At 44.6% G+C, this 27,981-nt stretch overlaps 1 protein-coding gene across 1 annotated transcript; it reads left to right on the plus strand.

The window, feature by feature from the left end:
* Nucleotides 1-2,409: 2,409 nt before the first annotated feature.
* LOC135398615 (uncharacterized) lies at nucleotides 2,410-7,662 on the plus strand. Its single transcript, XM_064630001.1, has one exon. It carries the CDS (start codon nucleotides 2,410-2,412, stop codon nucleotides 7,660-7,662), a length of 5,253 nt encoding a protein of 1,750 aa, XP_064486071.1.
* The last annotated feature ends 20,319 nt before the right edge of the window (nucleotides 7,663-27,981 follow it).

Raw genomic sequence — 27,981 nt, forward strand, 5'->3', positions numbered from 1 at the left:
ACACAATACACATAATAAAGAATATGGGAAGCTAAGTTGAATATTCCAACACGACACAATTATGCAATTTATTATGACGTGAGTAGTACACATGCAAGGAAATAATGAGAGACACGATCAACAGCTAATAGAGAACCAAAACAATGCACCATTCAACACGTAAACAAGAGGTACACAAAGGATAAATAATTGAAAAACAATCTATCAAAACGAGAAACATGCACACACTGAACACTGAATAGCAGAGAAACACTCTAAACGGCGAATTTGCCAACGTGTAAAGAACAGACACATGCAGGAAAATAATATCGAAACAAGCTATCCAACAAGAAACATTACAAATTTAATAAATCGAAATGGAAATAATTTATCTTTGGGAAAGCTAAGTTGAGAGAAAAATTCATCCAAAAAACCAAAACAGAAGGAACGCAATACAGAATATGGAAAGCTAAGTTGAATATTCCAACACGACACAATTATGCAATTTATTATGACGTGAATAGCACACATGCAAGGAAATAATGAGAAACACTATCAACAGCTAATAGAGAGCCAAAACAATGCACAATCCAAACAAGAGGTACACACAGGATAAATAATTGAAAAACAATCTAAAACGAGAAACATGCACGCACTTAACACTGAATAGCCGAGAAATACTCTGAACGGCGCATCTGCCAACGTGTAAACAACACAGGAAAATAGTATTGAAACAATCAATCAAACATTACAAATTTAATAAATTGAAATGGAAGTAATCTATCTTTTGAACTATTATAAAATCATCCTTGCGACCTAATCTAGTCGAACAATATACAATTTTCGTCCTACTCAGGCACTATAAACATTACCTTGACAGAGGTATCCATACAGCCAAGCTTTACACAGTACAGCCAGTCTTTGCTACTTGAGCCCGGTGGGGGTCACTCTCTCTCTTCCTCCTTCTATACAGCCCAAAAGCAAAGAAACCGCACATCCTTTGTCAATCTATGGGGTGGGGAAACCCTCTCTCTTTTTCACATTCTTTCCTCCAAAGGGAAATATTCTTAGGACCGGTGTACAGAGGTGAAATTTTTTATTGATCAACTATCGCAAATAGGCATTGGAATTATTCCATTCTCAAGAACACAATAAGAATTCTATCAACAAACAACAGCACGCAAAAAATCTAAGAATAGACTTTTATGTCAGTGCAAACTGGTTTTAGAGAAACATTATCTAAGCAAACGAGAAATATTATCGGTGCAAACAATACTCAATCAAAACGAGAAACGTTGCACTTAATGTATTTCAGATCTGACACAACTATTATGCATATATTATTGTCAACTTACAAAATATCAATCGAGTGAATATCTGAAGCAAAGAGAGAAAGTCAAATTTATTCAATACTCATTCAAAAATGATAATCAAATTTAATTACATCATTTTATGATAACTTTGCAACAGTAATTTCTACACGCAGAAGCCACAAACAAACAACTCATCTGAAATGCAAATTAATGGAAAAGTTTGCTACAGCAAAAATCAACGCACACAACTTAAAAATACTTTCCCAACTAGTAGAATATTTTTTTAAATATCAATCGAGCGATCATCTGAAGTAAACTGAAAGGCGTAATTACTTTAGGCAAACACTTTCTGAACAAGCAGGGCGATACATCACAGGAACACGTCTTTTTCATTAAGAACTCACTAGGAAAAAAAGAAAAAAGAAAAGAAGAGTGAGAGAGGGAAGCTGAGCTCCCATACACCTTTATCAAGGTTACGCCCGCAGGGAGTAGGGGGATCCTACAATTGTCGTGGTGAAAGTCATAAACTGACTCCAACAACTCACGCTGGGAATTGAGGGCACGCATTTTTCTTACTCGTCACATCATTTTGTAAAGGGGCTTTCATAATTCTCACGACAGGTGGATATTAATAATATTCTAAACACGATAACATAATAAATTTTCAATAAATAAAATGAGCACCGATATGATTTAATTAAGTGTCGAGGCGCATTACAAAACAGAACAGAAATTTGCTATACATTGAAGAGATGGACGGATTTTGTACTCGTTACCATAGGTCATGGGAGGACTTGATAAAAAGCTGCTTCAAAAAAGAAGAGTTGCAAAATGATTCTATTATCACTGTTAGAAATGTTTTGTTCTCTTTTTGGTGACTGCCTGGGGGATGACAAAGAAGTGGAGGTTGAGAGAGAAAAAGGACGAAGTTGTGTGTGAGATATTTTTTATTATGTTTTTGTTTTGTTTGGAATAAACAGCTATGAACGTGTCGTTCCATCTGCGCATCGAGTCTCTCCTTTTCGACTCTGCTATATAAATTTGGTGCCGAAACCCGGGAAGGGTTAACGTCAACGACCGATCAACGAGAAAGGGAGTGAAAGAGAGATATCCAGAGATGGACCGACTGAAACGGAAACGCGGAACGATTCGAACGGCAGCTACGAAGCTCATGGATGAGATACAGCAACTGCTGCAAAGGCCCGTTTCATCGGACTGCAGAGGTGAGCTTCAAGAGAAACTTGACCTGCTAGCAGTTAAGGAAGATGCACTAGAGCAGCTAAATAGCTCGATTGAAGAATTGACTTTGGATGACGCTGCGTTTGATGACGAGCTGGCAGGTTCGCAGACCTATCAGGATCGGATATGCATCACAAGATCACGAGCTACACAAAGACTAAACGCAGGAGGTAACGAAGGGTCGCCTCGCACGACTGCAGTAAGACAAGGCGGAAGGGGCAATGGAGGTGCAGAAGACTTAACGGAGAGTAGACGAGGAACCTCAGTGAAGCTCCCGAAACTGGAGATTCCAAAGTTCAGTGGTGATCTCAGGGAATGGGGAAGCTTTTGGGATCAATTCGATTCCACTATTAACAGCAATCCCTCGATTTCGAAGGTTGATAAATTCAAGCATTTGAAGAGCTACCTTATAGAGAAGGCAGCCACAGCTGTGAGTGGACTATCACTAACCGCAGAAAACTACGATGTCGCTTTGACGCTTCTGAAGGAGAGATTCAATCGAAGAAACCTCATAATCGATGAGCATATGTCACGACTACTGAATTTACCTAAAGTTGGTGACTCCGGACAAGCAAGAAAGCTTCGCGAACTGTATGACGAGGTTACGACAGGAGTCAGGTCACTGGAGGCTTTAAATGTCCCACAAACCTCTTACGGTGTGTTACTTCTGTCTGCACTGCGAAAAGCGATTCCGAACGATCTCAACCTCGAGTATGACAGGAAGCACATTGACGGCGATGAAGACATCAAATCATACTTAGAAATCCTGAGAATCGAAGTGGCGAGCCGCGAGAGGCTGCAGCATGTTGGACCGTCAGGCTTTGAAGGTCGCAGGCCTCCCCTAGATAAGCAACGACATCCGAAGAATACTCCTTCAGGACTCGCTCTTATGGTCAGTGCAGAACTACCGACTTGTGTTTTCTGCGGATCGAACCACCACAACCTGGAACTCTGTACAAAACCTCTGTCTATTCAAGAAAAGAAAGAAAAGCTGAAATTAGAAAGACGATGCTTCCGCTGCGGCAAAAAGTACCACCGATCCAGAGAATGTAGGAATGCTTCGCGACTCAGGTGCGTGAGATGTGGAGGGAGACATCTCACAGTCATGTGTGATCCAGTGGGCATCCAAGAGCAAGTATCTCCGGTGGCCAGTACGACACTGGCTTCATCTACAGGTTCGCGCTGCTCTGGTTTAGCCAACGGTACCGTCCTCCTTCAGACAGCACGGGTTTGGGTTGAAAGCGAGACCAGGCGTCAACTTGTTCGTGTGCTTCTAGATAGTGGAAGTCAGCGGTCATTTATTAGGAGGTCACTTTCGGAGAAGCTCAAGTGTCAGTTACTAGGGGAGGAACAGCTTACACTTCATACGTTCGGGACTGACTTAGCATCGCAAATGAAATGTCGCCGTGTTCAAGTCTGGCTTCGTAGCCAGTACAACAGAAATGAAGTTCCCATCGAGGCCTTAGAGATGCCAGACATTTGCAACGACGTCATGGAAGGCCCGAATAGCGACTTAGTCTCCGGTCTTCGACTGAACGGAATGCTTGTTGCTGACGTTTCCCCTTTCGACTACAATTGCGAAGATGGCATTGGAATGCTCATAGGAGGGGACTTCTTTTGGAAGGTCGTTACAGGAGAGACGAAGCACATCAGCGAGAGCCTTGTAGCAGTCAACACAAGATTCGGTTGGACGTTCCTAGGACCTTCTCATACGAGCCCAGCAACGATATGCTCAAACGTTGGAGTTATGCGGGTAACAGTAGAAATGCATGACCCCGATCTGTCAAAGGAGGTGAAGAAGTTTTGGGAGCTAGAACATCTCGGCATTCAACATAGCGACATCACAGTCGACGATGACGCAGTTCTCCAGGAGTTCAGATCAACTGTGAAAGAGGTGAATGGGAGGTATCAAGTCAGGCTACCGTGGAAGGCCTCCAGATCAAGCTTACCTTCCAACGAGAGCGTTGCAAAGGACAGACTCCGTTCGTTAACGAAGAAGCTGCTAAAGAATGATCAGATCATGTTCGAGTATGACAAAGCGATCCGACAGTACATGAGAGAGGGGCACGCGGAGCAAGTCGACCTATCAAGGCCAAGTGACGGCGTCACTTATTATATGCCGCACCGTGCAGTCTTGAAGCAAGAGAGACAGAGCACGAAGATAAGGATCGTCTTTGATGCGTCTTCAAGCGCAAGCGGGTTCCCTTCACTTAACGACGTACTCGACAAGGGGCCAAATTTGAACCCTGAGTTGCTGGCTATGCTTATCAGATTCCGGAAGAGCAGTATAGGACTCGCTGCTGACATCGAGAAAGCATTTCTTCAAATTTGTTTGGACGAAACTGATCGTGATGCTTTCAGATTCCTGTGGTATGATACACGGCCCAAACGCAACGAACCTCTGCCAGGAATCGAAGTTTGGAGGATGACCAGAGTCCCTTTCGGAGCAGCATCGAGCCCCTTTCTTATGGCAGCGACACTTCGTCTCCATTTTGAAAGGATGTCCGCATATTACCCTTCTCTAACACAGGTACTCGGTGAAAGCTTCTATGTGGACGACCTTGTGACGAGTGTGGCTACACCACCTGAAGCCGAACGTCTCTTCAGCGAGGCAAACGAAATACTAACGTCGGCTGGGATGAACTTAAGGAAGTGGACAACGAATTCATCATCTCTGCAGGAAGTATTCAAAGATAGCAAGGAAGACCCGCTTCGTGCGGCCAACCAGCAACGAACGGTTAAAGTTCTTGGACTCTGTTGGGACACGAAGGAAGATACTCTTCAGGTTTCTACGGAGTCCCTTCAGCCATTTTTACTATTGACGAGAGATACAAAACGGTCATTGCTGCAAGCAACTGCGAGGATATTTGATCCATTCGGCTTTCTTGCTCCGTTCACTATCAAGGCAAAGATCATCTTCCAGCAGGCGTGGGAGCAAGGCGTCAGGTGGGATGATCCATTGCCGGATGAAATTTCTGTTGAATGGTCACGGTGGATCAATGCGGTGCCTGACATACCCAAAATAAGCGTACCGAGAGCTCTGATGCCCGAAGAATCGACATCAGTGTTGTCCGTACACTGCTTCTCTGATGCAAGCATTCGTGCTTACGGAGCCGTCGTATACCTTCGTACCGAAAGCAACGACGGCGACATTGTCGTGAAGATGGTAGCGGCCAAATCGAGAGTCGCCCCTTTGAAGCGCGTTACACTACCGCGATTAGAGCTCCTAGGTGCGCTATTGGGGGCACGATTGACAACGTACGTGGTTCGGGCGCTTCACCTGGAAGAGGAGGTCACGTGTTTCTGGAGCGATTCCAGTATCGTTCTCCATTGGATAAAAGGAAGTGCCAGTCGTTGGAAACCTTTTGTAGCGAACCGAGTGACAGAAATTCAGACTCTTTGTGACCCTTCAAGATGGCGCTTCTGCCCTGGACATGAGAACCCCGCAGATCTTACAACGCGTGGAGTGCAACCGGAACGACTGATCATCGACGAATTCTGGTGGCGAGGGCCCAAATGGTTATCTTCTAGCGATGAAACGTGGCCAGTACTCGAACAGAGAGCTCCGGAACCTTCCACAGATGCAGTCGAGGGAGAGATGAAAGGAGTATTACACTGTCTCGCGGCAGCTGAGGCAGTTGCACCGCCGTTGTTCCACATCAGGGACTTCAACACTCTGGTAAGAGTACTTCGGCTAACAGCATGGATCAAGCGATTTGCAGTGAACTGCAGAAGTACGGAAGCAAAGCGACGGGGACACCTCACTACAACAGAACTGAATGAGGCGGAGAATTACTGGATTCGACAAGTTCAGCGTGAAAGCTTCCCAAAAGAGGTTGACATCATCTCAAGACATGCCGGAAAAATTAGCGAGGCATCGCCCCTATATAATTTAGCTCCCTACTTGGACAGCAACGGCATCCTACGCCTACGTGGAAGACTGCAAGAGAGCGACGGAAGTACAGCACAAAAACACCCAATTATATTGCCAAAAATACATGACTTCACGAAGAAACTAATCGTACAGGAACATAAACGTCTCCTTCATTCAGGTGTGCGCGACACACTGGTCCAGCTGCGGGAACATTATTGGATTATTAAAGGGAGACAAGTTGTAAAGAACGTGCTTCATCAGTGTATGACATGTCGAAGATGGCGAGCGAAGCCAGCAGAGGAACCCACTGCGCCACTTCCGAAGGACAGGGTGACAAAGGACCATCCTTTTGCTGTGGTGGGCATAGACTTCGCAGGACCTCTGTACTACAAAGGCATACCAAGCGACAGCAAGGCCTACATAGTGTTGTTCACTTGTGCGGTAACGAGGGCAGTTCATCTGGAAATCATCACCGACTTAACTACTCCCACTTTTCTATTAGCGTTTCGGAGATTTACAGCAAGAAGGGGAGTGTGCCATACGATATACTCAGACAACGCCCTCACATTTAAACGAGCGTCAAAAGACCTCAAGAGGTTATGGACTTCACTGCGGAGTGAAGAGGCAGTAAACTACTTCTCCCAGATCCACCTACACTGGAAGTTCATAGTAGAAAGATTATGGTGGGGCGGTTTCTGGGAGGGGATGGTGCGATCTGTGAAGACTGCTCTGCGGAAGGCTCTCGGAAGAAGCACTCTGACCCTAGACGAACTTACCACTCTTTTAACTGAGGTTGAAGCGACAATTAATTCCAGACCTATCACTTACACTTACTCGGAGTTAAACGAGCCAGAGCCCCTTACACCTTCCCATTTTCTGGTCGGGAAAAGGCTCACAAGGTTGCCACCCAATTCTCCTGCAACTGACTTCCCTTCCTCAGAACGACGTCAGTTACAAAGGATATTGCGGTATCGTGAAATTCTGTTGGACCGGTTCTGGCGGAGATGGCAACACGAATACCTACATGAAGTGAGGACTGCGCACTGGCAACGCTCTTCAACATCTAGTGCTCTTCAAGTCGACGATCTGGTCCTACTAAAAGAAGATAAAGCACCACGAAGTCTATGGAAAATATGTCGTGTGGTGAAGACGTTTCCCGGAAGGGACGGACGTGTGCGATCGTGCTTGATTCAGCGCCCTCAAGGGGGAACAGTTAGGCGTGCAGTTCAGAACCTATTTCCTTTAGAAGTCAGTTAAAACAATGGGAGCACCCATTGCGGGGGAGGATGTTAGAAATGTTTTGTTCTCTTTTTGGTGACTGCCTGGGGGATGACAAAGAAGTGGAGGTTGAGAGAGAAAAAGGACGAAGTTGTGTGTGAGATATTTTTTATTATGTTTTTGTTTTGTTTGGAATAAACAGCTATGAACGTGTCGTTCCATCTGCGCATCGAGTCTCTCCTTTTCGACTCTGCTATAATCACAGCATTTCAATACGTCCTAGACATGGTCGTATTTGGAGATTTGGTGCAAATTATGGAATTCAAGCTGCAAGAACTTGTATGCCGAATCTACAATAGTTATAAAAATATTTGCACGTCAACATCTGAAGGACCACTGGGATTGATGGTGGAGTTTTTGAGGATTGCTAACGAAGAATTGAAATACACTAGACCAAATGTAATTGTAGTCATCGCAATGGGCGTTGCATTAATCAAGAAAGCAATCAGATCAAATTATCATATACAAGCAGTCTATATCGCCCGATTCATTACGGATTTGTTGAAATTACACCTAATGGTTGAAATGGAAAGTACGTAAAAAAACTTATCACTGGATATATTCAACTAGAGCCTCTACACATTTATTTTCTTCTATCAGTTCTTGCAATGATGTCGAATGAACAGAAGTTCAATATTGTCGTGCAAGGTCTGATGTATCATCACTTATTGAGACTCAACAAACATATCAATTGCGATGGACCATCGGACGATTTTCATCTAATACTCTCTTGTACGCCATTCAAGAATCTTCGTACAAAGAAAGGAAACATCAATAAGAGACTGTGCAAGTTCGTCGCGACAAAGTGCAAGTTGTTGAAGCAATACAAACACGGCGACAACATATCGCCCGCGTTAATCAACGCTGGATTCAAGCGCCCAATAATCAGAATTAACTATTTGATGGCTTCGGAATTTATCAATCAAGACAACAAACAAAAGCTTTAGTGTTTAGAATGGAATTGTAATTTATGGAAATAAACAAGTGTATAATTGAAATAATAATTGTAATATTCGTCATCAATGTAATGTATTCTACACATCTCAACAAAAACAGTTTATGATTACATTGAAGATTGCTAAGGAGACGTTTATTCCACACTACGAGGGTGGTTCCATAAGTTTCCGGCCCGACCAACTTTTAATAGTCATAGAGACGAAACAAGCGTATCACTTTTCGACATAGTCACCCTTAACTTCGATGCACTTTTGACACCTTTCAGAATTAACTATTTGATGGCTTCGGAATTTATCAATCAAGACAACAAACAAAAACTTTAGTGTTTAGAATAGAATTGTAAGTTATGGAAATAAACAAGTGTATAATTGGAATAATAATTGTAATATTCGTCATCAATGTAATGTATTTACTATCCGCGACATGGAGAATTCACATTACGTTATAGAGTATATAGAAAATACCAATACATTCAATTAAATTCTCTTTCATCGTGAAAGAGTTCTTAAAACTTTCGCGTATCAAAGTGAGCCAGCTAAAGGTGTGAAATTGCACTTTCTACAACTCAGTTCGTACATTGCGGCACCAGTTCAAATTTTAATTAAACACTTACTGATGTGTGATAATCTCCACTGCTCCGGAATGTGATCTGATAAATTTTAGCAATTAATGTACAAACAAATATCTTGTATGCAATGTGTGACTATATAGACAGCTTTTTAATCTATATCTTTAAAAAATTGTAAGCAAGAGAGAGAGAGTATACCCTTTCCATTTGTAGTGCCTCATATGCCACAACATAATGAATAGACTCATAGTTTTTCAGTATGGCTAATGAAAACCTCGGGTACAACTCTGTGAATTGGATCTACGTTTATGTGTGCGGCTTTGGTTAAGTTTGCAAAAGGAATATTTAAGTTATTATTATTACATATCTTCCATTGTGTTTATGCATAGTGCTCATCTTCATTGTATAGTGGTTAAACATTTCTGATGACAGTTGTGTGATTCGATTCTCCCAAAAAGTTACTGGAACTGTGTGCCATATGTTATGATGATTAGAATTGTAGACTCCGCCTGCGCATCATGCTTGTCCATCACTTGCATCGCGTCATTTGATAATAGATTCCTTTCAATAGATATTGGCAACTGTCCAACCGTTTGAGAAATGTATACACTGTGCAATTTAATTCATAAAATATGCCTTCGCAAAATATTAGTGATCCTCTTTTGTAAACAAAGATTGATGTAACGTGCCTCTAAATTTCAGTTAGCGATTCTTCTACAATTCTATCCTTCGGATGTCGGTGTTGTATAGAGTGTGGTCGTTTAAAATCTATTTGATTGCCAGCGCTGATTCCACACGAGGATCCTTGTACATACTAGGGTTGTTCCATAAGTTTCCGGTCCGAGGTAGAAAATGCGCGCGAATTTGAAAATGCGATTAAGGACGCGTGGCACCATCTGTTGGAGGGCCGGAGCACCACGCTCAACCCTCTCCATGCTTTTGTCAGTTGGAGAGCGGCATTTCAAACAGCCAGGGTGCACTCTTCAGTTAAAATGGAAAAAATCGAGTACCGCGCTGTGATAAAATTCTTGACAAAAGAGGAACTTTCGCCTAAAGAAACTAGAGCGCGACTGGACAACGTGTACAGGGAAGCCTCTCCGTCGTACACAACGGTAAAAGACTGGGCTAAGCAGTTTCGACTGGGGCGAGAGTCCATTGAAGATGATCCACGCGATGGTCGTCCAGTGGAAGTGGTGACACAAGAAAATTTGTCTCTTGTCGAGGAGGAAGTGCTGAGCGACAGGCGTCTGAAGGTGAACGAAATCTCAGAAAGGCTAGGTCTTTCCAAAACAACCGTTTTTCGCATCATCGGCGAGGGCCATCACATGAAAAAGGTCAGTGCGAGATGGGTGCCACGACTTCTCTCGTCAGTCCAAAAGTAACGATGCGTCGTCTGTGCCAAAGAGCTTTTGGAGCTCTGTCAAGAGAACGATGAAGAAAAATTGAAGTCAATTGTCACAGGGGATGAGACTATGGTGCTCTACTATGATCCCCTTTCAAAAAAGGAGTCGATGGAATGGCGCAAACCAGGAGAAGCACACCCAAGAAAAACCAAAGTCACACAATCCACAAAGAAAATCATGGCAACAATATTTTGGGATTGTCATGGGATCCTCCTCATCGACTTCAAAGAGAGGAACACCACAGTGAATGTGACTTATTATGCTTCACTCCTGCACCGACTGCGAGACGCCACCAAGGAAAAGAGGCGCGGCAGGTTGAGTCGAGGTGTCCAGTTGCTCCAGGACAATGTCCCTGTCCACACGGCTTCTGTTGCCAAGGCTGCACTGAAAGAGTGCGGCTTCGAAGAAATCCACCACCCACCCTACAGTCCAGACTTGGCACCGAGTGACTACTTCCTGTTCTCAAACTTAAAGAGGGATCTCAGAGGACGGAGATTTCAAAACGACAGTGAGGTGCACGAGGCAGTTTCCAGCATTTTGCGGACAAAACTTCGGACTATTTTTTCTAGGGTATAAGAATGCTGGTTGAAAGGTGTCAAAAGTGCATCGAAGTTAAGGGTGACTATGTCGAAAAGTGATACACTTGTTTCGTCTCTATGACTATTAAAAGTTGGTCAGGCCGGAAACTTATGGAACCACCCTCGTAGTGTGGAATAAACGTCTCCTTAGCAATCTTCAATGTAATCATAAACTGTTTTCGTTGCGATGTGTAGAATACATTACATTGATGACGAATATTACAATTATTATTTCAATTATACACTTGTTTATTTCCATAATTACAATTCTATTCTAAACACTAAAGTTTTTGTTTGTTGTCTTGATTGATAAATTCCGAAGCCATCAAATAGTTAATTCTGATTATTGGGCGCTTGAATCCAGCATTGATTAACGCGGGCGATATGTTGTCGCAGTGTTTGTATTGCTTCAACAACTTGCACTTTGTCGCGACGAACTTGCACGACCTCTTATTGATGTTTCCTTCCTTTGTACGAAGATTCTTGAATGGCGTACAAGAGAGTATTAGATGAAAATCGTCCGATGGTCCATCGCAATTGATATGTTTGTTGTGATGATACATCAGACCTTGCACGACAATATTGAACTTCTGTTCATTCGACATCATTGCAAGAACTGATAGAAGCAAATAAATGTGTAGATGCTCTAGTGGAATATATCCCGTGATAAGTTTTTTTACGTACTTTCCATTTCAACCATTAGGTGTAATTTCAACAAATCCGTAATGAATCGGGCGATATAGACTGCTTGTATATGATAATTTGATCTGATTGCTTTCTTGATTAATGCAACGCCCATTGCGATGATTACAATTACATTTGGTCTAGTGTATTTCAATTCTTCGTTAGCAATCCTCAAAAACTCCACCATCAATCCCAGTGGTCCTTCAGATGTTGACGTGCAAATATTTTTATAACCATTGTAGATTCGGCATACAAGATCTTGCACCTTGAATTCCATAATTTGCACCAAATCTCCAAATACGACCATGTCTAGGACGTATTGAAATGCTGTGATAATAGAATCATTTTGCAACTCTTCTTTTTCGAAGCAGCTTTTTATCACGCCCTTCCATGACCTATGGTAACGAGTACAAAATCCGTCCACCTCTTCAACGTATAACAAATGTTTGCTCTGTTTTGTAATGTGCCTCGACACTTAATTAAATCATATCGGTCTCATTTTATTTATTGAAAATTTATTATGTTATCGTGTTTAGAATATTATTAATATCCACTTGTCACGAGAATTATGAAAGCCCATTTACAAAATGATGTGGCGAGTAAGAAAAATGCGTGCCCTCAATTCCCAGCTTGAGTTGTTGGAGTCAGTTTATGACTTTCACCACGACAATTGTAGGATCCCCCTACTTCTTGCGGGCGTAACCTTGATAAAGGTGTATGGGAGCTCAGCTTCCCTCTCTCACTCTTCTTTTCTTTTTTTTTGCTAGTGGGTTCTGAATGAAAACGACGTGTTCCTGTGATGTATCGCCCCGCTTGTTCAGAAAGTGTTTGCCTAAAGTAATTACTCCTTTGAGTTTGCTTCAGATGATCGCTCGATTGATATTTAAAAAAATATTCTACTAGTTGGGAAAGTATTTTTAAGTTGTGTGCATTGATTTTTGCTGTAGCAAACTTTTCCATTAATTTGCATTTCAGATGAGTTGTTTGTTTGTGGCTTCTGCGTGTAGAAATTACTATTGCAAAGTTATCATAAAATGATGTAATTAAATTTGATTCTCATTTTTGAATGAGTATTGAATAAATTTGACTTTCTCTCTTTGCTTCAGATATTCACTCGATTGATATTTTGTAAGTTGACAATAATATATGCATAATAGTTGTGTCAGATCTGAAATACATTAAGTGCAACGTTTCTCGTTTTGATTGAGTATTGTTTGCACCGATAATATTTCTCGTTTGCTTAGATAATGTTTCTCTAAAACCAGTTTGCACTGACATAAAAGTCTATTCTTAGATTTTTTTGCGTGCTGTTGTTTGTTGATAGAATTCTTATTGTGTTCTTGAGAATCCAATAATTCCAATGCCTATTTGCGATAGTTGATCAATAAAAAATTTCGCCTCTGTACACCGGTCCTAAGAATATTTCCCTTTGGAGGAAAGAATGTGAAAAAGTGAGAGGGTTTCCCCACCCCATAGATTGACAAAGGATGTGCGGTTTCTTTGCTTTTGGGCTGTATAGAGGGAGGGAGAGAGAGTGACCCCCACCGGGCTCAAGTAGCAAAGATTGGCTGTATGGATACCTCTGTCATGGTAATGTTTATAGTGCCTGAGTAGGACGAAAATTGTATATTGTTCGACTAGATTAGGTCGCAAGGATGATTTCATCATAGTTCAAAAGATAGATTACTTCCATTTCAATTTATTAAATTTGTAATGTTTGATTGATTGTTTCAATACTATTTTCCTGTGTTGTTTACACATTGGCAGATGCGCCGTTCAGAGTGTTTCTCTGCTATTCAGTGTTAAGTGCGTGCATGTTCCTCGTTTTAGATTGTTTTTCAATTATTTATCCTTTGTGTACCTCTTGTTTGGATTGTGCATTGTTTTGGCTCTCTATTAGCTGTTGATCGTGTTTCTCATTATTTCCTTGCATGTGTGCTATTCACGTCATAATAAATTGCATAATTGTGTCATGTTGGAATATTCAACTTAGCTTTCCATATTCTGTATTGCGTTCCTTCTGTTTTTTTTATGAATTTTTCTCTCAAGTTAGCTTTCCCAAAGATAGATTATTTCCATTTCAATTTATTAAATTTGTAATGTTTGATTGTCTGTTTCAATATTATTTTCCTGTGTTGTTTACACGTTGGCAGATGCGCCGTTCAGAGTGTTTCTCTGCTATTCAGTGTTAAGTGCGTGCGTGTTCCTCGTTTTAGATTGTTTTTCAATTATTTATCCTTTGTGTACCTCTTGTTTGGATTGTGCATTGTTTTGGCTCTCTATTAGCTGTTGATCGTGTTTCTCATTATTTCCTTGCATGTGTGCTATTCACGTCATAATAAATTGCATAATTGTGTCATGTTGGAATATTCAACTTAGCTTTCCATATTCTGTATTGCTTTCCTTCTGTTTTTTTTTATGAATTTTTCTCTCAACTTAGCTTTCCCAAAGATAGATTATTTCCATTTCAATTTATTAAATTCGTAATGTTTCTTGTTTGATAGCTTGTTTCGATATTATTTTCCTGCATGTGTCTGTTCTTTACACATTGGCAGATGCGCCGTTTAGAGTGTTTCTCTGCTATTCAGTGTTAAGTGTGTGCATGTTTCTCGTTTTGATAGATTGTTTTTCAATTATTTATCCTTTGTGTACCTCTTGTTTACGTGTTGAATGGTGCATTGTTTTGGTTCTCTATTAGCTGTTGATCGTGTTTCTCATTATTTCCTTGCATGTGTGCTACTCACGTCATAATAAATTGCATAATTGTGTCGTGTTGGAATATTCAACTTAGCTTCCCATATTCTTTATTATGTATATTGTGTTCCTTCTGCATCCTTTTTTTGGATGAATTTTTCTCTCAACTTAGCTTCCCATATTCTTTATTATGTGTATTGTGTTTCTTCTGTTTCATGTTTTTTGGCTGGGTTTTTCGCCTTCACACACAGCTACAAGATAATTCCTGCCACTATTTGGCTTTACTAGCATGTAAACCATCCACCACACAGCTGTTGTAACTGGAAAAAATTATGAAAGAAGTCGGCCCAGGGCAAAAATCGCGAATGAAGTCGGCCCAGGTGTGACGGTATCATCGCCTGGCTGGGATGACAGTGTGCATGTCCCTACTTTCATGTAAACCACTCACGCGCCACCTGAAAAAGAATGCGAACGAAGTCGGCCCAGGCTGAAAAATAGCCAAAGAAGTCAGCCCAGGGTGTACAACCATAAGTGTACGCTCAGCTCTTCAGCCCGCTAGTAACCACACGGACAGCCCCTCACCTGCGCGCCACCCACCGCGCGCTGAAAAAAGTAAAAAATCGCTAGAGAAGTCGGCCCAGGCGGAAAAATCGCCAGAGAAGTCGGCCCAGGGCGCACCGAGCCCGTCGGCCTGCTGGTAAGCACCCGGACAGCCCCTCACCTGCGCGCCACCCACCGCGCGCTGGAAAAAAAATCCCTAGAGAAGTCAGCCCAGCCATTGTTCTTGAAGTTACATACATCTATCAGAACTTTGTAATTAAAACTCCACTATGGTGCTCACGTATAATAATGTAGGACTTTTTATAATAAAACTTGTAATTTTGATTGTAATCATATTGATCAAAAATATCTTCTTTGATTAAATGTGCTATCCCTTCTGGTTAATCGAAAACGCGTGATTACCACTAATAAAAAATATTGTGTATGATGTGTTATACTCCTTCAATGCTATTGCATCATGCCTGTAATAAGTATAATCGTTGTTACGTGTATTGTGTTTCTTCTGCATCAGGTTTTTTGGCTGTGTTTTTCTCCTTCACACAGAGTCATAACATAATTCCTGACACTAATGACTTTAATAAATATATTTTCACTTGTACTTTTTGTGTATGACCCTTCTTTGCATCTTATAAGCGCGCGGACAACCCTCACGCGCCGATCGCGGGAAAAAATACGCGCAGGACTCAGGGCAGGGCCCAGGGGGGGTGCCGTAGTTTCTCATCCCCACTTACGCCCACCCTATACATACTACTGGCGTGGCCCCGCTGGTCGCTGACGGCCGGTGATGACAAAGTGGCGGTCCAGATTACGTCCCCACGTGGCCAGGACAGATGTTCATGAATAAAGGTATACGGATCAGCAGGCGTGTTACCAAAGACAAGATATAGATGATTATTAAGGTTTTAGGTTGGTAAAGGGCCGAATTAAAGAGTTCATAGATGTTAATACGTCGACGCTGGCCGATGAACTCCCGTGGCCTCTCTCGCGCCCATCGCTTTTGTGGATAGACGATGCCACGATGAAGACGACGATTGGTCGGTGGCAGTGATGATGATGATGATGATGATGCTCACACGACCTCCACGTTGAAGAATGAACTGTCCTCAGAAGCAGGGCTGGGCAAGATACTTCAAAAAATACTTCATATCTTCGATGCCGATACTCGATACCCTCAAAAATTGTATTTCCGATACCGATACAAGATACAGAACCGAAATTGACTTTCGATAGATACTCGGTACTGTATTGTCGATACTTCGATACTGAAATCCCGAATATAATACAGCTGGTGTTATGATTAGCGAAGTATATATTACTGAAATCACAATATAATAAAGCTGGTGTTATGATTCGCGAAGTTTACATCACTGAAATAACAATATAATAAAGCTGGTAATATGATTAGGGAAGTAAAAACATTTATTCGTTATTTCTAGAGCCTTTAGTGTATTTTTATAGCGCACTTTTTCTGACAGGGCTTGAACGTATCTGACCGCACGGATTTAATGAAGCTGCACTATCTAAGCAGCTAGTCTTGTTACAACTTCAGACTGAAGCCATGGGTACGTTGAAACGATCGCATCAATAAGCAGCCTAGCAAAAAACAATTCTTTAAGACAATGTTCTTCGTGCGTACCGGTCTGTGAGCACTTGACTATACATACGAATAATCCTGAAACTTTTTTTCTGCTGCTTTTATCGTTTGGTACTGCAGTACTTACCCGGTAGCCTCTGACTTTGCCTCTGACTTGATTTTCTTAGTTGGCCGTTGTGAATTGTGAGCTGTAGAACGGGTTACAGTGCTCAAGCTAAGCCGGCGGTTATTCTTTCCGCATGGCAGACGCGGAATCCATACTTCAAGTCAAGTGGACGTGCTCTTGCGCACTGAGGAGGGTGACATCGGGCAGCGCAGTTCCAGAAGCCGTGAGGTTGGTCCTGTGTAAGGCGTTTTCGGCGCGCCCGCCGTAGAAAGAGATGGAAGGGATTCTTCTGGAACCAACTAGAAGCCGCGCGCCCACGAGCGCGTCCCAGGGCAGGGCCGAGGGCCTCCTCTCAGGGCGACCTTGACGATGGAGCGCGCGCGCGGACGTAAGCTTCGAACGAATTTATGGTCGACATGTCTACGCCGCTGCGGCCTGGCTTGTACTACCGCCTGAGCGAGCGCCGCCGACCCTAAGTCTCACAACAGCCTCAATATTTGCGTCTTTTTTTAGTATCGAGTATCGTTAAAACACACGATACACTAAAAATGTATTTTCGATACCGATACTCCGATACTCTTATTTTTGGCACGCGACACCTAATACCGATACACAAAATGTATCGAAAGATTGTATCGAAGATACATGTATCTGCGATACTGCCCACCACTGATGATTGGACAATGGAAATTTGAATTCTGAACGCGCAGAAGCGGACGTACGACTACAGACGACAGCAACAGCTCCTATGAAAACGCGTAGAATGATGATGATAATCAACTTTAGAAAGAAGCATCTCCTGTGGGACATTCACTGCTTGTACAAAAATGCTAAGGTAAGGTGAAGTACAAAGTACAGCAGAAATTGAGGAAGCAATAACCGGCCCGGTGAGTAGCGCCACCGCAGAATTGCACGGCATCCTAAAAGCTCTGCGGCACATTGGCAGCTCTCCCGCGAACAAATGTGTCGTCTGTACAGACTCCAAGGTAGCCGTGGAAACCATCAGAAAACAGAACCCCGACGACCTGCTCGTGTACAATATTGCAAAAGCCTTCACCTCTACTGCAAGAAACGGACACACAGTCTCTCTGCAGTGGGTTCCTTCACACTGCGGAATGCCAGGAAATGAAAACCAAGCAGTCTACCAGCAAAACCAAGTTGTCTAAAATCCCTTTTTCCGAGTCAGATGCGAAGAGGCCACTCAGAAAATCCACAAGTAGAAGATCAAACAGGTCATGGAAACATGTCCAGCGGGAGTCCGATTACATGACCCACATCACCACGACTCACAAACAGTCATCCCACACGACAAGGGCCGAAGCCTCGAGATAGCTATTCACCGGATCCGTCTTGGTGCTTTATAGTAGAGCACTGCACGGGCACGGGCTTACCCGAAAGCCCGGCCTGGCCCGGGCTTTGCGTTTTTTATGCGGGCTTGGGCCGGGCTCGGGTTTCAGCCACCGGGCCCGGGCCGGGTACGGGCTCGACAACGGCGACCATGGTCGGGCATGTACGCGAACATATCTGGCGAGACTGGACAGCTGAATTTTAATGTCTTTTTTTTTTTTTTCATTGGGTGTGGTGTATCATGGTATTCTCATATGAGAACTATACTTTATTATATGTGATCATGCTTATTTCGTGTAATGGGTCTGGATTTCACACGTGCACTCACTCATATTTGGGGACGTTTGGTGTGGTGGGCGCGCTGAGCAAGCCCGGCACGAGGGCCAGTTAGGTTAGGTGCTGGGACATATTTCGTTCCCGTGAGAGTCCTGTACGAGGGTCAGTTAGGTTAGGCGTTCTCACAGATTTCATTCGCGTGAGAGTCCGGCGCGAGGGTCAGTTAGGTTAGGTGTTCTGGCATATTTCGTTCGCGTAGGAGTTCGAGACGGGGGAATAACACCGGTGCATGCGCAATAGAGCGGAAATGAGTCTCTCTTGATCCGCAAGGTACATGGATATCGCCCACGCGCCACTGCGGGCTGCCTCCAAGCAAGCAAGCAAGCAAGCAAGCAAGCACCAAGCACAAAGCGGCTTGCCCGCAGAGAAGCACAGCCTGTAAAACACAGAGCGTACATCCTCACTCTCCACCAATTAGCTGCGTCCTTTTCCTCGCTGCTCTTTCAATACATGGATTTGAAGGGAGACCAGAGCAGAGACCAGAGCATAGCGCACGTCAAAAGAACCCCAGGTGGTCCAAATTATCCGCATTCCTACCCTGCGGCATGTGCAACATGTGACCACACTGCGCAGACAAACTTTACGTGTAACATCACAGTACCACAGTACAATTTGTGCTTTTTAGTAAATCTAAATACGCCTCCGAGCCTCGAGAACACATAGAGCTGAGGCGGGCTGGGACCGGACCCGAGCATGGGAACAGTCGGGTACGGGCTGGGCCCGGGCCGGCGGAGTCGGGCTCGGACCGGGCTGGAAATCTATAGAAGACGTCGGGCCCGGGGCGGGCCGTAGCAGCCGGGCCTGGGCCGGGCACGGGCCTGAAAATTAGGCCCGTGCAGTGCTCTACTTTATATACACCGCGACGACGAAGCACAGATTAGGCATTGTGGCCTCGAACCTCTGGAGCAGATGCAAGGTGCCAGAGGACATACTTAACGTTGTAATGGAGTGCCCAGGCTACGAGCCAGCAAGAGCAAGACTGAAGCAATCCCTTCAAGCCCTCGATCAAAGGCCTTTCTCCTTTTGTAAAGTAGTGGGGAGATGGCCTACACATCCCAGTAAACCAGAAATATCCTAGGTACGTCCCACAAAGGTCGCACACGTCGCACATATCCACCACGTCTATGCGATGTTACTTGTACGTCCACAATGTGACTTCGAAAAGTGTCTTACTTTGTATATCCCTGGGACATCTGGTAGATGTAAAAAGAATAGAGCAATCGCGCGTTATTTTTCGGAGACATCTACGACACGTGACCGTTAGTGGCATGACGTAAGCAAACGGGGAAAATTTTGGGGTTTATTACGTTATTTACCAAGTAATCACACTATAGGCGGTAGCTTGAGTTAAAAACACGATAGCTGCTAGGATGGGGTGTCAGGAACGTTCGCAGGTATAAGCTGACATGGTTTGCAGACTCACAAATTAACTGTAAAGACGTTGTCACCGTTGCAAATGTGATACGCCACGCTACACTTGACGGACGTACTCCAAGAGTTTGTATTTCAGTATATGCTCGCTCTGGTATCTCTTGAAATCCGCGTACGCGGTGGAGGGGCCAAAAAGGGAGCACATTTGTTAACCTGTGGTCTGCATTGATCTTGGATTGTGGCCGAAAGGTCACAGTGCACCCCTCCACAAGCGGGGTGTGCTACCAAAGGTAGATGCCTTTTTGTTTAATTACTGTGTGCAGCATCTATTTGCTACAGCAATCAATCAATCAACTATCAATTTGAAATTGATTCAACGCAAAAATAGCATAAATTTTAAAATATCCCCTGAACATCCAAATATCCAAAATAGATGTCTATGCGACGGTTCTGGGATGTGAAAACAGTAGGAATTTGGCAGTCGCATGGATGTACTTTCTACGTAAACGGGCTCTCTGTGAAGCTCCCATGGATATCCTAACATCCAATTTGCGATATCGCCAGGATGTACCTGGGATATATATGGTTTACTGGGATGACTAAGAAGTTAAAGCTCTAGTAGTAGTAGTAGTAGAAGTAGCTGCGTTTTGGAGCTTGGTGACGCCCGAGTTTGGGGTCTGCTGCTCCATTTCTTTTAGTTGAGGAGTATGTTCCTCTTCTTCGCTTGTATGTCGGCTGGGGGGAGGGGGTTAGCTGGATTAGGTAGCTTGTTGATTATTACATTTATAGATCGCAGGAGGATCGTCCTTTGCACTTTGGATCTATCTGCTGATTGTCAACATGCGGAGTTTCTTCTTCAGTGGACCTGTCCTAATATTTCTGCACGATTTGCGTTTCTTTGAGGAAGTCACACAGCACAGTGAGTGCAATTTTTCGGTCTGAGCTTGTATTCCAATTGCCCATTATCTTGGCAAAGGTGAGAGGCGTGTGACTAAGCTTTCTTAGTTCCTTGTCTAATTGTTCACGTTCTTTGGAGAACTTCTTGCACTGAGTGATGACATGGTGGGTGGTATCGGGAAGCATACACGTTGAGCAGTCAGGAGTCTGCGTTGCCCTGCTTGAAGAGGACTGAGTTGGTTGGCACGACTCCGAGACGTATGCGGTGAATCAATGTGGTGTATTCCCGTTTTATGTTGACAGGTATGGAATACTTGAGCTCTGGATCAATGTGTTTGATGTAATCTTCTGATCGCAGTGTTTTCAGCCAGAGTTTCTTCGTGTATACTTTAGTTTTGCTGTTGAGCAGGTTTACTGCATCTCCTTTAGTGAACGGGATAGGTGATCGTTTCTGGTGAGACAGGGCCTCTTTTGCCAACTTGTCAGCTAGTTCATTTCCGTCGATACCACAGTGAGCTGGTACCCATTGTAGTTTGACATGGTGTCCTCTTTCGATTACATCTGAGTGATCAGTGTGAATCTTGTAGTGGAGCAAATTTGTCATGTCCGGTAGACATAGTCCCTGTAGAGCAGCTTTGGAGTCACTACAAATAATCCAGGAGCCGATTTCGCATGTCTTGATATAGGCGAGAGCTTTCAATATTCCATGCAGTTCTGCTGCTGTCGATGATGTCGTATGTGACAGCTTGTAGCTTTTTGAAATGTCTTCTCCATAAACTGCGCTGGTTGAGCCGAGTGCCGTAGTAGAACCATCCGTAAAAACCTTCTTTGCTGACGGGTGGGCTTCTTCCAGATAGCTCAGTGCAAGTTGCTTTAGCGCCACGGGTGGGAGGTCAGCTTTCCTTTTAATACCTGGGATTTCAGTCCTGATGGCCATGGTCGGCAGAAGCCACGGTGCCTTTTCACGAGTATAAGGGTACGTTTTCTGCATTTTTGAAGAAACTTGTGTATAACTCCAAGGTGCCGATGCAATGCAGATTTTTTGCGATCCTGTATTTTTTTAACCAAGTGGTGCTGAGTGTGCCTGGTGATGATTCGGATCAGATGGCGTCGGGTTTCTCTTTGCCGATGTGCTTCGAGTGGAGGTTCTTTTGCCTCGACAAGTACCAACTGTGACCGCACTGTTTTCGGAACTCCGAGGACTATTCTTGCACTGCGAGCGTAGATAGCTTCTAGGGTGTGTTCCTGCTTCGCGGAGAGGTTCTGTGTGACGGGGAGGCTGTAGTGTATACTTTGCCTGATCAAAGAATTATGCAAAGCTGCCGATGTTTGCGTGTTTCCCCAACGGTAGCCTCCGAGATATTTCATTAAGTTCATGTAAGCGTTGCATTTGTTGTTCAGGCGCTTAACCTCGTTTGTCCAGGACATCATTCTGTTAATGTGAACACCGAGGAATCTGTGTGTAGTGACTCGCTTGATGGGTTCTCCTTGCAAGGTAAGCTTGATGTTGCCGCGACGCTTGCGGGTGAAAGGGAGATATACAGTTTTTTTCAGTAGACACGTCCATGCCTCGTTCTTCAAAGAAATGTGAGACCGCTTCTATGGCGTACTGTAACCGGCGTCTAAGGGGCTCTGACTGCCTACCACATGCCCAGAGGCAGATGTCATCAGCATAGACAGTACAGTGAACCTTAGGCGGTAGTAACGCTATGACAGATGCCATTAGGATATTGAAAAGTGTGGGGCTAAGAACGCCCCCTTGTGGGACCCCTTGTCCAATAGTGTGGTAGGGCGACTCACCGTCTGCTGTTTTCATGAAGATGCTGCGATTGCATAGTAGATCTCTGATCCAGATGTATAGTCTTCCGCTTATTCCGAAGTATCTGAGGGTGTCTAATATGAGAGTATGTGAGGCAGTGTCAAAGGCACTATTAATATCAAAGAAGACTGCAACTGTGATATTGCTGTTCGCCTTGTTATGCTCCACTGCACTCACTAAGTCCATGATACAATCCATTGTGCACCTGCCTCGCCGGAATCCCGCAAATTCTTCAGGTAGAATTTTTTCCTTCTCTATGAACCATTGTAAACGGGCAAGTACCATTCTCTCCATAACTTTAAGCAGGCAACTAGTAAGGCTTATTGCTCTGTATGAGTTTAAGGCTGCTGGATTTTTTCCGGGCTTAAGAATAGGTATCACTATTGCTGTCTTCCATATCGGAGGTATCTGACCAGTGGCCCAGCTTTCGTTGTACAGCTTGATCAGAGCTTGAGTTCCGCTCGGGCCAAGATTGGCAATACAGTCGTAGGTGATGCCATCAGGCCCAGGTGATGATTTCTTTGAATTGGCTAATTTAATGGCTTGTAAGAGTTCTGTGCGGGTGAAGTCCGAGTCAAGATCTCTGTTCCCGTGATTGGAGGCCAGGTTCAGCCTGACTGTAGCTTCCCTCTTTGACTGCTGGTGTATCAGCCCCCTGGAGGACTCAGAAGGTGCAGTATTACTCTTAGAAAGTCACTAGCGATTTCCTTTTCCGTCCGGCTTTCCTTTAGGCTGATTGCTCTGAAAGGGGATATTTGCCTGGGCAAGGATTTCAGACTTTTCACTATTTGCCAGAGCCGGGTAGTTGTGTTCGATGGCGTCATAGCTGAGCACGTAGATCTCCACTTTAGTATGGAAAGGTGTTTCAAGTGCTTCTGTATGCGGGCTTTAAGAGCTACGGCTTCTCTCCAATGACTTACATCCCCTGATCTCCTATACCCAGGGATTTCCCTACACCCCCCCCCCAGGGGGGGGGTGTACACGCTCCCTGGATTTTTGCAACACCCCCCCCCCCCTGAAATTGCTCAGGTGACCCAACCCAGCTCGACCATGTAGTGAGTCCGGCGCAGCGAATTACATCCTGTACTGTCAAGCTTGGGCTGTATGACCACAGTCATGCAGATGATCGTACCATGCATTTGTCCAAAATCATTTGAAAGTAACTGTCAAATACATATATTGCGCACATATACGAGCAAAAATGCGTGCGGGCACGCACACTCAATGTGGATCATCAAGAACCATTTGCGCCCAACTCAGTCAAGCGAGCTGTTCTGCTTTTTTTCGTCTAAGGTTTCCTCCGTTGGTTGCTAGGTTCTCATTGAGTTCGTGAGACAGGGTGCTAGTCTTTTTCCTTTGTCGGTCATGCAATTATGCATTATGTTAAAATGCCCTTCATAATGAATCTGTATTCTAATGTACCGTGTTCTAACGTAATAACATGTACAAATAAAACGGGAAAGTTGTGCAGATGTCACCATTGTGCCACAATTCCTTCTGTGTCTAAGAAAACTTCTGTAAGTGGAATTTTCACCAAGCATACCCCCCCCCCCTTGAAAGGTCGGCACCCCCCCAGCAGTGAATTTCTGGGGAAATCACTGCCTATACCTGCGTTCAGCACGGCGCCTTTCTGCCCGTAGCTGTTCAAATTTGGCGTCAATACTTGTATAACTTGTTGGGATGTTTACCCTCTTCGTGGTCGCTTTGATGTTGTTTTGGATTGTTGTAGTAAACTCCTCTGCTGTTTGAGTCCCAGGCAGTGAGGATGTGTTCTGCTGCCGGAACACTTTCCAGTTGGTGAGTGAAACAGTTCTCCTTGTCTTCACTATGTCCTTCACGTCGCTATGTACAATGAACAATGGTATGTGATCACTGCCTCTTGTGTCGCAGTATCAGTACACCAGGTGAGGTGTTGCACAATATCCAGACTGCACAGTGTTAAATCCAGCACACTTCCATATGAGGGACCACGGATATATGTTGCTGATCCATCATTGAGTATACAAAGGTTGTGCTTACGGATTAGGAGTTCCACCTCTCGGCCCCGCTTGGTTAGCTTGGCACCTCCCCAGAGGGGCGAGTGAGCATTAAAGTCGCCACACACTATAAACGGCTTCTGAAGACTGGCCAATAGGCTGTCGAGGGAGTTGACTTGGAACGTGGAAGATGGCGGGATGTACACATTTGCTACAGTGTAGCTAACCTTCCTGATCTTGATCTTGCATATAATATATTCTATGTCCTTTTGGCAGTAACCTTGTATTTTGCTGCTCGATAATGTCCGATGTACTGCCAGTGCTGCCCGGGATACTCTCGCAGAAGAGTGATACAGTTCATATTGCGAGATGCGAAATGTTGTGTCTATGAGTGGTTCTGATAGGGCAAGTACTGGGACAGGGTAGCGGTATAAAAAATTCCTTATGTCTCCAATCTTTTGTTTGAGTCCACGAGAGTTCCACTGCATGATAAAGGCACTGTTATATATCCTATTCATGACTGGTGTGAACGAGTGTCTTGTACAGGATTGGCTCAAATGCTAGAACGCGCTGGACTTCGGGGAGGTCCTTGGCATTGGGAAGAGCAGCCATTACGGCCTTCAGAGCAGCAAACAGGAACGGCACTATGTAGACAACAAAGTCCGTGTACTGGGACTTCTTCGGATCGAGCGGGACATTGCTCGCAGTTGGTGGCGGGGGAGGAGGAATTTTGGGGCACGGTTTTTGGACTTTCGATGTGACCGTGGCCCTGTCCTTCTTCCAGGCGTTAACTTGGGGCTGCTGTTTTGGCTGTTGAGGTTTAGGTTTCCGATCGCGTGGTGGCAATGGGGGCCTTCCCAACTCATTGGCTTCGGGAAGACGTGGAAAGTCACTTGAGCAACACGCTTGTTGGTTTGGCTGTTGAGTACTCTCTGGTTGGCGAACCATCTTGCGATTCAATGATCCACTATTTGCTGCCCCTGAGACTCCATCATACGCTAGCTGTTTGAGGGCTTCGACGGCTGCGCGTCGACACGGACATCCTCCGTATGTTGCTGCATGTGGACTGTTACAATTCGCGCAGCGGCGTTCCCGCCTACATGTGCAGTCCTTGTGACTGTGCGGTCCAGCGCAGGATTTACATTTCTGCGTTCCTCTGCAGTTTTTGGCTATATGTCCAAAGCGGAGACATTTATAGCATTGTGTTGGGGATAGAAATTCCCGAACCTTGAAAGTGTTGAATCCTAGGGTAACCTCTTCAGGCATGGACATGTCTGATCTGAATGTGATAATCACACTGTCGTATTGCCTGACTCTTGTGACACCAGTTTCGTCGGTGTTAAAGCCTCGCTGCCGGTGGACTTCGATAGCCCCGACTGGCTTTAGAAAGTCCAGTAATTGCTCATCCGTATAGGGAATGCGGAGACCAGTGATCTTTCCAACATTTCTTGCATAAGACTCTGGTATTCGGGTAGTTACAGCCACATTCGCAATGCTTGTAAGTGCCAGGAGCGCTTTCGTAGCTGTGGGCGACGCCACCGTAATAATGAGGCTACCATCTCGGGAGATGCGATTGCTTTTAATTCGCTCTTGGGTCGCCTTCATAACATCGCTGGCTATTGTGTTGGGGTTCACTTGTAGGAACGAGACATCTGCTTTTACTGGTCGCAGTATGACAGGAATACCAGACTTTCTGTTCTTCTTTGCAACAACAGTTACAAATCCTTCATCGTCTTCCATTTGGTTGTTGCCTTCAAGGTTTTCTTCACGTGATAATAACGGACTTTGACAACGTGAATTCGTTTCAGATGGAGACTGGCTCTCATCTGTTCTGAAGCGCTTGCACGCAGCAGATGACCTACCGCTATTAGCAGCTCGCAGCGAGGATTCCATGAGGGTCGGTACGGCTAATCCTTCCGAGGTGTCCTGCATGCTTCGGCTAAAAGCCCACAGGTCGTTGCAAACGACCTGACTGAAAACTGCTGTTCAAACTGAAACTAGGCCTAACGTAGGAGCTCGAACAAATGTCGTCTTCACTCGCCAGTATCTTCTTCTTCTGTTAAAGCTCTAAAGGCACTTTGCGCCTTCCTAACAGATAGCAGCATACGCCACGTCTTTAGGACAGAGTCCAACCGATTTTTTTTTTCCTTTTTCAGATAATACTTACTTACTTTAAATGGACTATCGCATCCCGAAACGTGTGTACGATATCGATACAGTAAATTCCGTCACCGCTTCACAGTCAACTTGGTCAAATTTCTCTCCCGAAAACAGCTTACATATTAAATAAACGAGTTTTGAAGATTCGCGCTCCCTCTGCAGAGGAAGCCCCAGCGATAGTAACACCATGATGATGTCAACCAAGCACACGAATGGAAGCGTAGCGCAGGCGATTGTCTTCGAGGTCGTCTGCTTCGTGTTCGCACCGCAATGTACTAAGGGAAAAGCCCTTGGTAAATAGCTGATTTTCGCATATCAGTGCGAGTTCTGACTCCATCATATGTTTCGTGGAACACGGTGTTAAGTCTCACCCGCATGAAGCGATTTTGCTCGCGACTCGCGCGCGTTGGCGTCGGCGGGCAGATTTTGGCATAGGAAAGAGAAGAAAAAGCAAACGCTCAGCGTCGCGACGCTGCCGGAAGTTGGGAGGGACTTTCGCCAATGAGAACTGGTGGAGCGATCACGTGACTGCAAGGGCTTCCGCTTTGTCTGGTAGGGTAGCCCTACGTGCACGCCTGCGGTTGCTGATGGATGGATAGATAAAGAAAAACATTTTATTCTATGTTCCTGCTTTATTCTCCATCGTAACAAAACCAATGCTTTCGGACGTCCATTCCGTCGAGCACAAAAATGCTACCCGGAGACTTGATGTGGCATAGTTGAGTTCAGCACGCCGTTTCGCATGCAAGAACATTTGTGTAGCTTATCGAGACCTAATAGTCATCCCCAAAATAACTGACACGTTGCATATCAACTACAAGGCCACTTTAAAGAGGTATTTATTACTTTAGCGATCATCTTGTTATATTTTCAGGCACAGTATCGCCGCACACTGATGTCCCTGTGTTCGTGCAACACTGGGAACACGCCGTGCACGACGATCTCTTGTTCCATGCCGGAGTATCTTCCCTCGCGTCAGCGACAGAGTTTGTCGCGCGTCGCGTTTTCGAGTGCAAAAATCGCTCAATGCGGGTCAGCCTTTACGCTCCAGGCTCAGTACGAACACGTCTGACGCTAACCAGAAACAACATTCCAGAAGCCGATCACAGACTCTCCGCGACGAGCAGACGCCTTCCCTCCCGCCTCCGGTCGGTCGCCAAGGGCCCTCCAGCCGCTGCCTGATTGAACCTGTCCGCTCCAAAGGGCGCTCGCTGATTGGTCCGAATGACGTTATCTTCGATTTCCAG

Source organism: Ornithodoros turicata, chromosome 6, assembly GCF_037126465.1.
Source record: "Ornithodoros turicata isolate Travis chromosome 6, ASM3712646v1, whole genome shotgun sequence".
NCBI classification, from domain to species: domain Eukaryota; kingdom Metazoa; phylum Arthropoda; class Arachnida; order Ixodida; family Argasidae; genus Ornithodoros; species Ornithodoros turicata.